We start from the raw sequence: 18,395 nt of genomic DNA, 5'->3' as shown, positions 1-18,395 counted from the left end.
TTTCAGTCAATCATGATGTTTATGAAGGTTTGAATTAAAAGTCTCCACTTGAAACTTGGACATATATCCAACATGACAATGATCCAAAACACACATCAAACTGGCACGGAAATGGACACAAACAGGCCGACGTAAAGCTTGCGGAATGCTCCAGACCTCAACCATACCAAACATTAATGAATTACTCTTAAAAAGCTGGACCGTTGTCAAGACAATGACAGCTTTATATCTGCTCCTCCAATTCTCATGAGAGGAGTCGTCATTAAATACACTGCAGATTAATTTAATGTTACCAACATTAAATTAAAGAACAATTCAAACTAATCATTAAAAGTCCCAAGATTTCTGATAAGAGTTTCAATTTTAAATTGGGTTCATGCTTTTATCCAATAATGGCACATTAATTTTAATAGAAGCTTATCAAGGACCTAGAGGTTAAGGAAACATCTGGGAAAACCTTTAACATTTATGTTGCAGAGCATCCACAAAAATTTTGTGGATAAAGTGACGATGAAGTCACAATCTGTAGAGATGAGCTGAATAATCACATACATACTCAATGAGCAGATCATCTGTTCCGGGGTAGAAGTTCACACACTGATCTCAAATGATCACATAAACCACCACTGAGTAGATTATTAGCTCATGGTAATAATTAGTTTATGATCTATTCTACTTTTACTCAGTGGTTATGATCTTTTATCGCCTTTTATAGTGTGTCTTTCACTAATGCTTGTGGTGAGATTCTCAGAGATTGCTAGGTCTGCTAGTAGAAAATCGAACAAACATGAATGTCAAAGCTTGGAAAATCCTTGGATTTTAGTTAAACCTCAAAGGGAAATACTTCATATTAACCATCTCGTTTGAGGTAGTGTGCTACAAATTATAATTTTGATGGGATCAACAGGAATAAAACATACACATATAAGTGGAGTTCCACACAATCACCAAACCAAAAGCACAAATCCACGCTCCTTTATATTGTAATAAAAAATAATAATCTCCATTGAGTATAAGGCAAAATGCCAATCTAATTGAATCTGAATCTATACATTTATGTTCTGAAATTATATGAAATTGTGTTGTACATTCCAGTGAAAAGGATTCTCTTGGGTTCGTGGATGGATCAAACCGATCGACCCCAGCAGCAGCAGTTCTGCGCGTCACAGCGGCTGAATGAACCGGACTGAAGCAACAGCTGCAGAGACTGCAGTGGAAACGCGCTCTGTGAGATCACTGTACGAGCGCTCACCGGCTCCTGTGCATCCAGGTAAGACACATACTTGGTCTCGGAAAATACTACCAATCAGCCCATGATTTATTTCCATTTTGTCTGTTTATATTAACCTAAAATTAGTAGCAAGAGATATTAAATGAGCTACATTATAAGTTCAATTATTATCCTACTTGTTACTTGCTTCTGCTATGTTGTGTATTTGTAAAACCTTTTATACACACTTTAGTGATGCATTTTTATACAGATGTCAGATTGACTTTGCACGTCATTAACAGCATTCTGCAGCCAATTCCTAGTTGCATTCTGCAATGGTGTGAGAACCTACAGATCTTTTCTTTCTCCTGTGGCACATGTCGCGTCAAGAGGAGAAACAGAACAATTAACATGAGTCTTTTTCTCGCTTTTCTCAGTTTGAGACTCAGTTGAAGATGTTGGGCAAAGGTAAAGTCTAGGTGTCCCTTTCATCTGTCCCGTCAGTCAAACCCCGGGTTCATTATGTTCCACCAGCTGAAGGATCAGACGGTGAACGGCAGCTGTCAGGGAACCACCTTGGACTGCAATAAGAGCGCTGATGGAAACGCGCTCCAACTCCCCACTTTTTCAACCGCAGCCAAAGTCCGAGTGATCATTACCTTCACTCTGTGCGCGGTGTCTGCCGTGTGCAACCTGATTGTGCTGTGGGCAGCCGGCAAAGGCGGAAAGCGCAAGTCTCACGTCAGGATCCTTATAATGAACCTGACGGTGGCGGACCTGCTGGTGACTTTCATCGTGATGCCCGTGGACGCGGTGTGGAACATCACGGTTCAGTGGCAGGCGGGGGACGCCGCCTGCAGGCTGCTTATGTTCATGAAGCTTGTGGCAATGTACTCCTGCGCCTTTGTGACCGTGGTAATCAGCCTAGACAGGCAGTCTGCCATCCTCAATCCTCTGGGAATCAGCGAGGCTAAAAGGAAAAGCAAAATCATGTTGACCGTGGCCTGGACTATGAGCTTCATCCTCTCACTCCCGCAGGTAAGAGGGAATGTATCTCAGCCTAACATCAGGGGGAAGATTTACATCAAACTTTTATTACTCTACACCACTACAAAAGCACAGTTGTATAAAAATACAAGTGCATCTCAGTCAGTCAGAATTTCATTGAAAAGTTAATTAATTTCAGTAATTCCGTTTAAAAAGCCTGGATAATAATAGTAAATAAACATTTTTAAATACAGAAACGTTGTGGCCTTGTGTTGGCATAGCTATGGAAGAACAGCTGATTGACTGCTGACTTGTTATCCAGCAGACTCACAAGTAGGTCATAGAAGATCATTGCTAAAGATGTAGGCTGTTCGTGGTGCTGTGTCCAAGCGTATTAATGGTAAAAGTGAATTGGAAGAAAAACTGACATAAAAAGACACAGTATTCACTTAGTACTTTGTTGAGTTTCTTTTTGCTTTACTTGCTGCATCAGAGACGTGGCATGGTGGAAATGCTGAGATGTTAAAAAAAACACAGACTACTTAAGGCACTGATTTCAGCTGCAGGTCATGTCTTATGAATCCTCCCCAAGCTCATAAATGTGTTTTGTTTCACAATCCAGTCAAAGTTGTATCTATCCCTCTTTCATGTGCAACTATTTGTACCATACTTTTTTCCTTCCACTCAACTTTCTATGTATGGTTATGTTTGCATGCTACACTCAGAGTAGTTTCCTTTGGGAATGACCTGTTGTGGGTTAAACCTTGTGAAAAGAGTTTCAGTGATCACATACTGGATCACATAATTGTCAAAAACTAAATTTTTACTGGTCTTATGTAATATTATTATTTCCTAGTAAATTGGCTTTAATTTTGTTGTTTCAGTACCAGAACTGAAACAAGTTTTGGAAATACATATTTACATAGCTACTTCATATAATACATATTTATAACCATTTTAATTGAATGATTAAAATAAAATGTTATTGATACAGCTGGTTGAGATGTCCCTGTGATCAAAACATCTTTAAAAGTATCTCCTTTAAAGACACATAACATCTTCTGTTCAAGTCACAAAAACAAGCTTTAAAGAAGGTTGAAGGTTCTGAAAATATACCAATTACAGAGTGATTAAATTAGTCTGAGACGCTGAGCATAAATGAGGCAGCTCTTCATTTAAATTAAATCAGATCTTTGATCAGGTGCAGCATGTCCATGCCTCAGCTCTGCAGAATCTCTGCAGGTTCCCAAACATCAGGGAGGAAGTCGCTAATCAAGTCTCAAAACACTCCCAGAGCTTGACAGCTAAACAAAGTCTCTGCCAATACTTGTAAATTAGCAGTGTTTCATATGGTGCAGTAGGTCTGAAATAGACAGGGATAAGTCAGACCTCTTATTCAAATCTAATCATTTAAACCAACATGACAATAAGCTGCTAAAAGGAGATGGCTACAATTTTGAAATACATGTGTTCATTTCTAGTTTGAACAAAAAAGGAATATTAGCCTTTCACATAAATGCTAGGTCCAAAGAATCTTTATTTTGTTTAAGATTTTGTTTAGACTTCTGTTCTTCTCATCTAGATCTTTTGCTTTGCTTACAGATAATCACTTTTTGTTTTAAGTGAACTTTATGGAGCCAATTTCAATATCAATTTCAGGTTTTCATGATTTGTGTGATTATTTTAGTGTCTGTTTACACTGTTATGTTGTTTCAACATTTTTTTTTATCTTAGCTAGGGATGCATGATATACTAGTTCTAACATGGGTATTGGTTGATATTATTCATTTTTAACTTATTGATATTTGTCCAATAAATAAAACTAGGCAGATATTGGCAACCAATATTCAGTTCCATCTTGTTGCCATTTGTTTCTGTAGGTGAGGAGTTTTGGTCATGTACTATTTGTTAGGTCATGTGACAGTGATAGTCATGCAGCGCATGGGAAGTTAACTGAAGCGAAGAGGGTGTGGTGAAATCAGGGGTTTGGTCGTTGAAAGGGTAGTCAAATATAAATAATATTTGTAATATTGGCAAATAAGAGTTAGCAATCACAACTACAATATTAACATTGGATATTAGTCCAAATGTCTATGTTGGTCCATCCCTGATCTTAGTCAAAGTAGTGTCTTGACACTGCATTCTTGTTTAACAGCAAAGGCAAATTGAACTAAACTGTCAGTGGATGTCAAAAAGATTTGTTTCCTTAATTCTTAGATGGATTGATGAGATTTTTGGCCGATTTTTTTTATCATCACTCATTCAGATTTGTCTTTAAGAAGTGCAAATAAAAACTCAATGTTTTCTTTTTTCTGCTTTCTGGAAAGATGTACATTTTATTTTTTTTTACAATGAAATATTTTGACTGAATTAATTTGATTATTTTTGTACATTGGAAATTTTAGTGTTTGGTAGCCCAGTTTGAACCATTTATGTTTTACTTAATTGTATCAGACTTCTCTCTCTTTTTTTTTTAAAGCCAATTTGTTATCCCTGCTGCTGGTGATGTTTTGTCAAAGCTTAGCTCTGGGCATTTAATGCCCTAACCTAAAAGCTCCGGAGAACATTGTTGATGCAGAGATAATTTTGCACCTACAATGTAGCTGTAGACTTTTGTCAGATTTTAACTTGTTTATGGGTTGTTATTTATTTGTGGCTGAGACATACAAACAAGGAGCATATAACAAGATATTTATTGCAGTGCAATGCATCATGTGGCTCAGAGAGAACATAGGAAACCTTTGTTAACAGTCCATATTGGCTTAAGACCCACCGGAAAACCCAAATTTTTGCCCTGTTATATGTATGTTTCATAGATTTAGAAACAAAAATATTATTTTATTTCAAAATGCTAAATCACCCAACAAAATACCTCCTGATGCTCTAAGGTCTTTTTTGTATTTTCATATCTAAGTTGGTTCCTAGCAACTGGGTTGTATAACATAAGTACAAACTAGTTTGCACATATAAATAATGCAGCTATGTAGTGGGAAATGATGTTCTCCTAACAACTTTAATAATAACTTTTTGCATTGAAAAAGAGTTATTTTGGAGTTTGTGCTGAAAGGTGACATGAGGGTTCACTCAAATAACAAGCCTACAAAGCAAAACAAGATTATTGATGGAACAACATTCCACCAAAACAAGAGCCCTGTATAAGATGGAGAAAGCGGCTGGCTTACTGACTCATCACTGCTGCTGAGAAACACCTAAAGGTTACAGTCCACCTGAATCCACACTGCATATCAAAATGCTGCTGTGCAACATTGTCACAGTCTAATAGGAGCTACTACAGAGTATACATCACTGACTGGTGAGAAATTTTAAATTCATGAGTGGCTTTGATTTTGACTAGTTTGTTTTAGTGTCTTCTCTAAATAATCAAATCAGCATTCTGATGGGTGTCTGAATTCTTTACCAGCAAGTTTAAAAAGGTATTGCATTAATCTAGTACCTACTCAGGTGTCAAATAATGTTTCCTTGTCTTCTCCAAAACAGAAAGTTTCTTCTCAAAGGCCTCCCAGGTGTAACCTGTACACTTCTCACCAGACCAAATCAGAAAAAGGGAAAATGCTTGCAGGTCTTCACCAAATTTACAAAATGGGATAGTGGGGATCAGACAACAAAATACCCATTGTCCCATTTCCAATTCTCTGAAGGTGATAATCAGGTGTTAGCTGTTCTATGGCAACGACAAAACCATCCTGTCTTCCTGGAACTGATGAGGTTTGAAAATTGGTCAGAGTCTGCTTACCTCCATCACCCTAAAATAAAATCTTTCGGGTGCCTTATAAGAATAAACTCTTGACATCTTAGGTGCACTCTCTGGTCTCAGCTTCACTGCTCCAGGATGCTGGGAAGTGTTAACAATGTCTTCCATGTGATACAGAGTCATCCTCAATACCCCAACTGGCCCAACAATATTGATATTCCTGGATCAGAACATACCAGTAAAAATCAAGACTGCTCGAGTGTTTTGATAAAGAAGAAAAAATTAATAAATAAAACTGCTGACTCTTGAAACAACGTTTCATCTAACTTTCTTGTCCAATAAGTTCTTTCAAATATGAACCCTATTTCACAAAGCCCATTCTGTTTATTGTTTTGTTTGTTTATTGACTACATTTTAAAAGATCAAAAAGGAAATCATCTTATGAAAGCTGGTTGACTTTAATACTGCAGCCTCTGAGCTCCAAGACTCTCATCTCACAGAGGAATAATGCAGTGAATGCTGGATTCTGGTCACTTCTCTGTATCTCTGCTGTGGAAGGTCACCGTATCAATTTGCATTTACCATGGCATCAAAGGAAAGGTCAAGGCCACTAAGTGTAATTTGCACATGGTGTTAGTTTGTTATGTAGGGACTCCTACAATGGAGCAATTCTTCCTACTTAATTACATTTTCCATAAATTGAAAGTTGTAGTATGTTGTTCATTGCTACAAGATAATAAATATGTCTCCTGAAGTTGCAGACACTGTTAAGTGTGACTGACACGTACACAAACATATAGGTTAGCAATGAAATGTGACCAAATGAACACCAGCACTGCATGCAAGAGTTTAAAACCAGCTCATGTAAACCTGACTACTCTTTTTCACTTCACCACCAATCTAATTTTCACAAGAAGCATACATCCAGCATCAAAATGGAAAATTTAAATCAAAATTGGTCAAGTAAAAATGAAAGGAAAAGGTTTATTTTGGTTCTTTTCCATCTTGTCAACTGTGGTTCCTTTGGGGTTGTGAAATGAAAATGAACAAAACTCCATGTTACTCAGCTTAAATGACCTAAGCATACAGAACATTTATGTATAGCATATTCCTTTTGAGATGCAGGTTTTGGCCTTGTTACATCTCTTCAATGTTTTGTGTGTTTTTCTGTGGTCTGTGTTGCTAAGATTAATTTGTATCATTTTTTTTATTTTGTTTTACTTTCAAGATGTATAATGTCTCCCGGTGTGAATCAAATTGCTTTGAAACTGGTCAAGAGTGGGTCCCCTTCCAATATTGCATTCAAATAAAAAACAAAAAACATCAATGCCATTTAGATACTTGAAACCTTAAGGGCAAACTGATTTTCAATTATTCTTTAAATGTGGCTAAGCCTTAGTTTGTATGTCCTTTCTATTCTGAAAAAGGAAAGAAAGACAAATCTGCTCCTAAATGGGCTTCAGTGAACAATGTCTTTCTGAACTGATGCTGTTTGCCTCATTAAACTGAGTTGTAATGAATGCATTTAGGGAAATCTTGCCGAAATTATTGTACATTAAAGTAATTTTGTGATTTATGTAAAGCCTGAAAAAAAGCTTTCCATTTTCAATGACCAGAGCAGTCGACCATCTGAAAGGTAAGTGGAAATCTTGACTCAAGAAATAAACAAGAAAAGGGACATTGCTAGGTTTACAAAAAAACAAAAACTAGTTTAATATATAAAAGAAGACAAAATCTATCTTCTCTTTCTGATACATCATGGGTTAATTCATTTCCTGTTTCCACCCCACAGCTTGCACTTTCTCTAAAGGCCACTGTGATACATGCCCTCAATTTGAGTGATTTCATGTCACTTCATTAAAAATGGCCTAAAACTGATTAGAAATGGAAAAAGTAGTAGAAGGTGGAAAAACAAGATTGAATGTGATATTTAGATTTAAGGATGAAAAATTTAAACTTTATCTTTGGTCAAAAGATAAAGTTAATGAGGCCATTCCAACCTGGTTCAGGAAGTCTGAACACAGGAGGCTGATTCTGTGTTTGAATCTCTGGACACAACTTACCATGAAGATGCTCTTCCAGGGAAGGAGACATCCTGAGGAAGATCATCCAATCAGAGGTGGTCTATGAACCCCAAACAGCATTAGCTTCTATTCAGGGATCCCCTTTTGTAAGCCCACATGCAATGCCACAAATATGTGAAAAAAAACATCATCTTATAGAATGTTTTTCCCTCACATTTATTTACTACTGGAATAAAAGTAGTGATGCTCTGTTTAGCATAAATGTTGCCTCATATCTTTTGATTTTAGTTGGCCTTGAGTTTTGTGTGTTGTTTACAGCAGTGTTCTTCACAGCCAGGCTGCTGGATCATTTCTTTGGTCTTTTTTTCTTGACAGAAACTTGTCCATTTCATGTTTTGCTTGAGGAGCAAAGCAGCTTCAAAGATTTGACAATCAACCAATTAGAAAGATGAGCATGGCTGTATTTATTTATATTTTATTATAATTACTGTATTAGAAAATCTAAAATTAAAAATGTGTGATTACAAAATTGATAAGAATTAAGTTTTTTTTACTTCTTCCAATTTCATGAGCTTCACAACAATCAATTTCATGATTGAAGGCTCCTGCTGGCCCCCCACAGAGCCTCGGCCGCCACTCTGAAAAACAATGCTCTACACCTATGCACATCAGAACAAAAAACAAACCACAGTGACATTAAAATCAGGTTAATAGACCTGTTGTCTTTTTTTTTTTCTACAGATATTTATTTTCCACAACGTGACCATAACAGTGCCTGAGAACTTCACCCAGTGCACCACCCATGGTAGTTTTATCCAACGCTGGCAGGAGACTCTCTATAACATGTTTACATTCACGTGCCTCTTCCTCCTGCCCTTGGTCATCATGATTTTCTGCTACACGCGAATCCTGGTGGAGATATCCAGCCGCATGGCTCAGAATAACAGTAAGTCACAAGTCTCACTTCTGCAGGTCAAAATTATTTTCTAGAACAGATATGATGTTTTTCTTTGTTCCAGCTCTGTCCAGAGACATCCATCTTCGGCGTTCTCACAGTAACATCCCAAAAGCTCGGATGAGAACTCTGAAGATGAGCATTGTCATTGTGACTTCGTTCATCATCTGCTGGACGCCGTACTACCTGCTTGGCTTGTGGTATTGGTTGTTTCCTGAAAAAATGGAGGAGACGGTCTCTCATTCACTCACTCACATGCTGTTCATATTTGGCCTCTTCAATGCATGTTTGGACCCCATCACCTACGGCCTGTTTACAATTCACTTTCGTCAAGGTCTGAGGAGACGTTGTCAAAATTCGACCACCCACACCGAGTTAGAAAACAACACCTGTCTGGTGCAAATGTCTGGCTTATCGTCTCGCAGGCATTTCACCTCTGGTGGTTCCGGTAAACAAACAGGGGAGGAAAGCGACAGCAGCAACTTAAAAAATGCCTCCTGTCCTGTCATTTCAGTGAGTGAAGTTTAATGGCTGAAAGACTTTCAGGGAAAAACAGGTGTACTTACTTATTAATGTTGCCTACTTTGTTTATTTGTTGTGTAAAACTTCATATGTCGAAGTCAAAAATGTTGGAAATATCTCATTTCAATTACACCAATGAAAAGATTTAGAAAAGTAAATGCAAAATCTTAACATGCTGCTGTTTTTGTGAAGATTGAAGGCGACCATCAATAGAACTCAGCAAAAGTGTTCTGATGACAATGGCTCTTAAAAACATAAAAATCACAGCTTAAAAAAAAGATTCTAAAATTTCTAACTTGAGAAATTTATGCTCACAAAGCTCACCCACTGTCACTGTGATGACTGCTGACGATATGATGATATGATTGTTGACTGCATTAGGGCTATCTGTTGCAGCCATGGCATAAACAGCATTGTATTTTCATTGCTCAGTTTAAAGTTTCCTTTAAGACTGAAATCTAATGCAGAAACATGTTTATTATTAGCAAGAAAATATATATATATTTTTTGTTTATAGCAGCTACAGTATCTCTGCTTTAGATGTACATCAGAAAAGTTCATTTTGTGTAAAGTCTGTTTGTAATTAAGCTCTCTTAAATTATTTAAGATTTTGAGGTTTTACCCTAACATATGATGATATTTACTCTTTACGAAAGCTATAGTATACAGATAAAAACTGACAACATAAAACAATTTCTTTTACAATTAGTTTAACACACTTGTCTAAATTGTCTTTGAAACATTATAACATGGCGTTCATCATAAATTGTCTGATTTGTGTGTGACTCCCAGACTGATGGATGTTTCTTCCTACCTCCCCAAAGTGTAAATTTCAGCTCACAGATTCAGAATAGTTTGGTTGACTCTTATTCTTTAAGGAACTATGTATAAAAAAAATAAGATTCTGAGCAGCTTAACTTGTTGAATCCAACCTCACAGCTGATGTGGATGTGTTTGCTGATTTGTATTTTTGTTTAGAATGGCTGGTCTTGTTTTCTATGGCAAGACATAAAGTTGACAAAATGGAATTATTCTTATGCTCTTATGCTAAAAAGCTATGCTGTTTTTTTTTTTTACTTTATGTATATATTGACATTTAATTTATTTAAAGACACTTTAATATGCTCATAATGTTGTTGTTTACAATTGAGCTGGAACTCGTGTTTATATGAAGTTTTGATCTACAACAATCAAAGGTCATCTGGATGACAGTAATGTAAACAAGTACTACAGTGTCTACCCTACAGATGTAGGAATTTTTGGACCTGCTTTCATAGACTTCTGTGCCAGTAAAATATAATATTAGCTGTTTCCATATTTGTATGTATTGTGTTCTATATGCACTTAAATATTTTGCATGGTCCTTGAAAACTTATTGATTATTGGATTATTATTAGTGTTGTTAGCTCATTATATAGTGGATTAATGTCAGCTTTTAGTCAAATCAGGGCAAAACACTTCATTTTGTGATGTTAATTGGATTTCATGACTGGTACTTACACTGCAAAAAAAAAAAAAATACACATATTTGCCTGCTGTTGCCATTTATTCTGTAAGTTCGGTTGTGTGCTTTAATGTATTGTCAGTATCTCACTATTTTTATAGTAATAAAAATAATAAAAAATATCTGCCTCAAAATCAGTTGTACCTCAATAATCTAAATTCCATCCTAAACACATTTAGATTTAAGATCAAACTGGGAATCTCTCTTCATGTAACAGAACAGTCACATCGCGTGGCACAGTAGCCTCTTGCTTTACGTAGATTTTTAGGAAAAAATGTGTCAGTCTTAAGGAACATTAGCTTTCAGCTCATCGCAGAATAGAAGAAAATGAGCATCTCAATCAAGGCGTATTTTTAAATGATAACAAATGGGTTAACTCTGTCATTTTTCAAACTTAGAAGTGACAACAGTTTAGCATATGCTTTTGACAGAAGAGTAGTTTGACGTTTTCTACAAATAGTTGTCATCTGGTTAATTTACAAACAGACAATGTCACTGTTTTGTGGAAAACATCCTGCTTGGTGTCATCACTCTTACGCCCAACTAAGATCAACGACTACAGATTGGTGGCTCTCGCGTCACACATCATGAAGACACTGGAGCGGCCAATTCTCCGCATTCTGCAACCACAGGTGAAGCATGTGGTGGATCCCCTGCAGTACATAGTAAATAAGCCAAGAATGGATGATGTGATCCTACATGCTCCATTGAGTAAAAATCAAAGGCAGATTTGTAAGTTTGTGAATTCAGCTCCATCACACAGACTACCTGACAGGCGGCCACAGTGGCCATGTAGATGGATCTGATGAAGGTCTTCAATAACTGGAGCACAAAGAACTGCCTCCTGCTGAATACCTCCAAAAGGAGATGATCATTGATTTTTGGAAGTCAAAACCATCGTCCCAGCTGGTTGTCATTAATGGAGAGGTCATTGAAGAGGTGAACACCTAAACACCTGAAGGTGCTGGGTCCAATGATCTAAACAGTACGGGACTCTACTTTGACAAAAAACATCTCTCGGTTATTGTTCCTGTGTTTTTTTTATTAGTATCTCATACATTTATGCAACATTTTTAATTTATTAGCCATTTTAGCATTTCATTATTTTGTTTGTTTGAACACCTACTTAAAATGGGGCAGTGCATCTCAAGATAAATAGTTATTTAAAGTGATTCTATTATGTTCTATCAAAGTATCTGCATTTATGTCATGTAATATGTGAAGTAATATAATTATTTTTCTACCTTGATGTTGTGACAAAGTGTGTGCAATAGCCTTCTCTGTAGAGAAGGCTATTGCTCACTGGACAGAGCTCACTGGACATGTGAAAGCTGACAGGATGGCAGGTACATGCTCAGGTATTCAGGAGGTAAAGCTCACAAGTGACCCGAAGCACACATGTCATGTTCCATTAAATGACAAGGTCAAGAAGGCTAGCAAATACTTCTCATGAGCGACACTTTTCAAAGGGACATTTTTCCCCCTCTGAGAGGGTCCTTGCTTCAGAAATGTAATCTATTACGATGAGTCAAAAGATTTATTTTCTCTAAAATAATTTCAAGAGAACGAAAACATAAGAGTGCATCTTTGGAAAAGCATTGAGGCCAGGTGTCTTAGTTTAATGTGGGTGATAATAATTTATAATTCACTTTTAAAAAGAAAGTGAAGTGGCATTAACATCATATGAAACTCATACACCAGATGGCATGGCCAAAGTAATTTGTGCTACCTCACGCCCACTCTTCAACACCGGTGAAGGAAACCTGCTGATACATATTCACACTAAAAAGTTTTTGACCAAAACTCCTTTCTTTATGTTGAATTCATCCAACAGGAAACATACATTCTCTGAATTCGATGTTGTAGTCTCAAACATACTGCACGCCAAAACAACCTTTGAAAATGTGAAGTATTGATTCTATGTTTAAATTGAATTGCAATTAAACATCTCTTTGTCAAAGTCAACATCTGGCACAACTGACTATATTTTATTGGACTAATTTACCAGTACTAGAACTGGACTGTTTTTTAAAAAATATTTCGATCTCAGTAAATATTTCTGCAGTTACAACTTTTTTTGTAATCAAGCAACATTTGCAGTTTAACCCAGTTGTGTGAGTTAAAGTTACTCACTAGTTGTAGTATACCAATAAACACCAGCTGGCAGGGAAATGAAGCTAATAATTAATTGAAATGCATATAATAGTCAAAGTACCAATAGATATTTCTCAGAAAAGCAAAGATTAGTAAATATTACATCATGTAATGATGATGGAGCTGATAGTGCTATAATGGCTCAAGAAGCTGAATGGAGTAAAGATGCTAAGAAAGTTAAAAAACCTGCCACCAGACAGAGCTCAAGGACAGAAAATTGTAAGATATGATACTGAAAGACGAAAAAAAAAAAACTATTTCAGCGAGGGAGCTTTGTTTTTATGTTCTTTAGTTGTATTAATGGATTGGTGTATTAAATGTTTGTAAAAAAGATTTGGTCACAAGGAATTCGTACAGACAGATTTTGCAGGTGCAGCCACTACTGATATACAACATTTAGACAGATGCATGTGAAATGTTAGAATGGCCAGCAGTGTGATGGACATACTGTCAAGTTAATACACAAGTTAACACTTTCAAATACTGCCGAGATAACAAATGTCTTCTTATCTGATGCAAAAAGCGACGGCCGGTATATATAAAGGTTGGACTGAAGAGCTTTTCCTCTTGACAGGAAAAAAAGGAGCTGAGTCCAGAGGCTGGTCATCCATTAAACCTTTTGTGTTCACTTTATTCTTTTCATTTTGTCCATCGTGAATCATCTCTGTGCTTTTAAGAGGTCACCGTGGATATTTGAGCCTCCTTTTTCCCCCTAATGTTTATAAATGTATAAGACTGGGCTAAATGTCAAACGATCACCTACTTTTTTACACCTGCTTTTAAGATATGAACAAGGAACTTTACAGTTATTGGTTCATCTTGACAAAAGGTCCTTTGTTGTGATGAAGGTTTGCTCCAGAAATTTGTTGTATGTTTGTGCAAGCTTCTTATCTCTGTTTTATTTTCCCACCATGTCTTTTAAAGGTTGATTACCAATTAATAGTATGAAACAATTGAGTAGATATAAAAAAAACTGGTTTAATCTGTTGCATTTTCTTTTCAGTGAAAATAAAAAGTAGCTTTTCTTTATCAACTGAGCTTTAAGCTTTAATTACTCTTGTTTAAGTTGGAATGGTGACAACTCCATCTTTCTTTATATCAGCTTTCATTTGTAAAGCAGCTACAAGTCTGTAGCTATTCAGTTTCATCAAATTACAGTTGACTGTTCTAGAAATATATAACAAAAAAGGTGGAGAAACGGTGGCCTCATTTCTCATCCCACAACATCCTGGGAACGGAAGAGAGGTTTGTAGACTTTTGAAATTCACAATATTTTCCCCAGTTTACTCATGTAGCATTAAACCCTAACGTCTGCATGGTGACAACATCTTCACTTGCCAGCAATGAACAAAATTATGCCCATGCACATGCACACTGACATGGACTCACTTCAATGTGCATCCGAAGTGTTCAGAAAATTTCCACCTCGGTGAAGGCTATGTGTTTTTAATAGGCAATCTGATCCTCACTGCAGATATTTATTTATGCAAAATATGCTGCTGACGGTGTGAAGCATACAAATGAAGCTGTTGTCTCACGAGTACGATTTGCAGTATTAGTTTCATAAACTGTAAAGTTTTTGGCTTCCATGAAGGAGTTTTCTAGTCTTTATAATCAGGAAAGGAAGGATATTAGGATTTACATGTCCTGGTTTGACCTAGATTGCATAGGATTTTGATCTCCTATTATAATGTAATTTTAACAGGTAATTTGGATATGTGGTCAACCATACAGTGATCATTTTTGGGGGATTGAAGGTGAAACTGAGAACACCATACACCATGTTGTATTTGTTTGAGATAAACACAAGGGATTTATCATTTTTGTCAGGATCTGTGTTTTTTTGTGTGTTTATTTTGAGTTTCCTGTGTATCTGTGTCTCCGTGTTGTCCTGTCTCCCTTTGATTAGTTCCCAGGTGTGTCTCGTTCCCTGATTACCTCCTGTGTATTTAGTGTCACCTGTGTGTCTGTGTCTTTGTCAGGTCCTCGTCTCATTTTGGTGTCTGTCCTGTGTGTGCGCACGTTTGTTTCCGTCTTCTATGTACCAGTTGCTACCGATGTTGAGCCCTGGCTTCCGCTCTGTCGTGCTGCCTGGTTTTGTGGACTAATTTTGGACTATTCATCATTAAAAACCATCATTCACACGTCTACCTGGATTCTCAGTGTCTGCCTCACCACTTCACTCCACCACCTCATGACAATTTTACTTCACTTTTTCTTTATTTTTTTTTTTTACATGTGGGTCTTTATAATAACAAATCTGTCCTGTTTATAATTTTATTCTCGTTATCACTGACTTGGATTTCTTTTCAAGCAACATTTCATTGTTCAGCAACAAACAGCCTTGCATGATCCTTTCACTAAATAACCTCCTCTTTCTTAAGTCTTAAGAAATTGTAAGGCCGAAACATCCTTACTATGTTTCACTGAAAACTTCAGAGTGTATCAAACATTAAACAGGTTGGAGAAACGCTTTAACTTTCCTGCATCATGGATAGAGGCAGTCCTAGCCTGTTTGGCACTCTGGGCAAACCATCTTTCCTACACCTGAATCCCCCGTCTTCACTTTGTTTTCAATAGGTTTTGTTGAAAGAGGGGAAATCACAAGTCTCTGTCCTCATTCTTTAAAAAATTAATATTATTATATTTATTCTCTTTTTTAACCAACAACTAATAGGGCTGAGAATTGTACAGCCACATTCTGAAGGATGTTCAGCCTTCTTACAGTTTCAGTTTGCACTGATACTATATAAATACAGCTTAATATTTAGTGGGGTATTGCTTTTTCCTTTACTAGTCGAGATTATTAATACACATCTGGTCTCTTCAGGGTCCCTGTTGAAGTGAAACTAGCTGAAGGTGCTCTTCTTTCATTCTTTTGTGTTGATTTGATCAATTTTCAAGAATTTCTATAGTTAGTGATGTTCAGTGTCTGGTTAGATGACAAATGAACAATTTTGTGAGGAACCATTAGTTGAAGGTCTCTATTTGAGAAGGTAAATAAACATGCTATGAGCAATCATACATTAATAAAAATGTTGAGCATAAAACCTGCAAACATTAACACAATAGGTTTGTTTTATTAACTCAAATACAAACACAAAAAACTTTGCACAATAAAATAAAAAATTGAATTTGACAAGGATAGCATTAATTCTTTGTTTCTGTAACCTGTATAAAAAGACTTGGCCATCTGCCACATGGATTTCTGAGCTCCTACATATCTGCTCTACCTTCTGGTCTAACAGACTTTGTAAAGGAAACCTTTTTTCTGATGTTGAGGCTGAAACTGCTGGGAGATTCGATGTTTGAGGTTCTGGTCTCCAGAGTTTGAGACAGCCTCCCACACTGAACACGACCTGCCCTATTGACTGACAGCTAGTTATTTTCTGGCTCTTTAGTCAGCAGAACTATAAATCAAATGTTTTGTATGGGCGTGTGTGTGTGTTTTTGCTGTTATTTTAGTATATAATATATAGACTATGTACAGATTAGTTGCAATCATAAGAATTTTAAAAATGGTGTAACATCTTGTTACATGAAATTTTGCTATGAAAACCAAACAACACATCCTGGTGGTTCAGTTGATGTGACTTTGACATTTGCCACTTGTCAAAACATGCCTGCCAAACAGGATGTGAGCAAGGACTGCTCGAGTAGAGCGTAATGCACTTAGGTTTTTCATGTTTCATGGGAATTAGTGAGGCAATGTGTAAAACACCTGTTGGAACATGAATAACACATGGGTGTTACTCAGTTGTATGTTGTTGTTGTTTTTTTCTTAAGCAAGCATTTAGCTATAGACTGTTTGTTGTCCTCACATATGAACACAACTGGACTGGGGAGAAAAAGTTGTCTGGGAGTCCACCTTCAACTGCTTGAAATTTTAATGAGAAATACATAATATTTATTATTAGGTTGCCAATATAATTTACAACAACAGTATTTATTTATAGGCTTTGTATTCATACACACCATGTAACATATAATGTAAAATCTAACTATAAGACTAAAATCTGAGCATTGGGCTCTCTGGCTGTCTAATGTCTCATCCGATGGTCATAAGCCACAGTCTATGTGAGAAATTTGTATTGTCAATATGTAATGGTCTGTGGCAATAACAATAAGTAGCATCATCTAACCTTGTAGATGTTTATATGCGGTATTTGTTGTGCATGATTTCCTTCGGTCTCTTTCTCTGGGGGCCTGAGAACCATTTAAAGGTTCCAGATTAGTTCATTGATTCATAAGTATTCTATGCACTTTATGGTTTACAATTATAGCTTTAAATGCAGAAACTGAAGTGTGGTTTTAGGTGTGCTCTATTGTTTGACAGTATTTGTCTGTCAGAATAGCTGGATATTTAGCTATATATACTGTATATATTCAAACAGGCAGAAAAACCTAACTTGTTCCTCAGGCCAAAAGAGGACTCAGCAGCAGCTCACAAGTATCTTAACAAACATATAAGATGCATAGTAAGTTTGTTAATTTGAGGATGTTATTAAAGACCGCTTGTTAAGATGCTTGTGAGCTGCTGCTGAGTCCTCTTTTGGCCTGAGGAACAGGTTAGGTTTTTCTGCCTGTTTGTGAGCCTGTTCAATATTAGTGAATAAACACCCGGTTGATCTGCACCTTATCTTTGCCTCAAGGCTCTGGCTTAATCCAGCCTCTAAAGGACATTCTGACATTCTGAGGGTGACTTTAAAATCAAACTCTTTCATTTGAATCGTTAAATGATGATTTCCCCTTATTGGCTGACTTGCTCACATGTATGAGAAATTACTAATTTAATATTGCTATGCTTTCATTGTGTGGAGGGCTAGACTGACATTTCAGTCAGTGACTGGCTGTGTAACAAGGTTGTGTCAATTTTGCATAGATTGATAATATCCAATTCAGCCAGGGATAAATTCTAGTACTGCTGATTGTATTTTCTTCTTCTTCCACAAAAATAAGAAAATATTAAATGGTAGAAGTACACACTAGTCAAACTCTGTTCTAAATAAGCCACTCTTCGGCATCTTTAGTTTTTGCCTATTGTTCACCCTAAGGAGTTTGTTATGAATCTGTTTTTCAAAGTCAAAAGTTGTTATTTATTTATTTTTATTCTGACAGCAGATGATTAAAGACATGTCCCCCTTCTCTGTAAATAAAAGATCTGTGAGAGATTTAAATGAATTGAATGGATATATGCTTCAGGACAGAGTGATGGAATGTTTGATATGAAGATTTGAAATTAATTAAAAAGGCTTTCTATGTTATTGCACAACAAATGAATAAATATACCAGCTGTGAAAAAACAAGCAAATTATCTTCCAGATAAT

The 18,395-nt window shown here is 36.4% G+C and overlaps 1 protein-coding gene across 1 annotated transcript; it reads left to right on the top strand.

Annotated features, from left to right (window-relative positions):
• Nucleotides 1–1,121: 1,121 nt before the first annotated feature.
• On the top strand, nt 1,122–10,421 carry LOC102226378 (gonadotropin-releasing hormone II receptor-like). Its single transcript, XM_005798213.2, is given in 6 exon segments — nt 1,122–1,187; nt 1,189–1,270; nt 1,715–1,721; nt 1,723–2,248; nt 8,675–8,879; nt 8,953–10,421. Coding segments are annotated over 6 exon segments (1,350 nt in total). The 3' UTR covers nt 9,417–10,421.
• Nucleotides 10,422–18,395: the final 7,974 nt, after the last annotated feature.

This window comes from Xiphophorus maculatus, chromosome 2 (assembly GCF_002775205.1).
Source record: "Xiphophorus maculatus strain JP 163 A chromosome 2, X_maculatus-5.0-male, whole genome shotgun sequence".
NCBI lineage: Eukaryota > Metazoa > Chordata > Actinopteri > Cyprinodontiformes > Poeciliidae > Xiphophorus > Xiphophorus maculatus.
The sequence above is the reverse complement of the archived record's forward strand: the minus strand, read 5'-3'. Positions and strand labels throughout refer to the sequence as shown.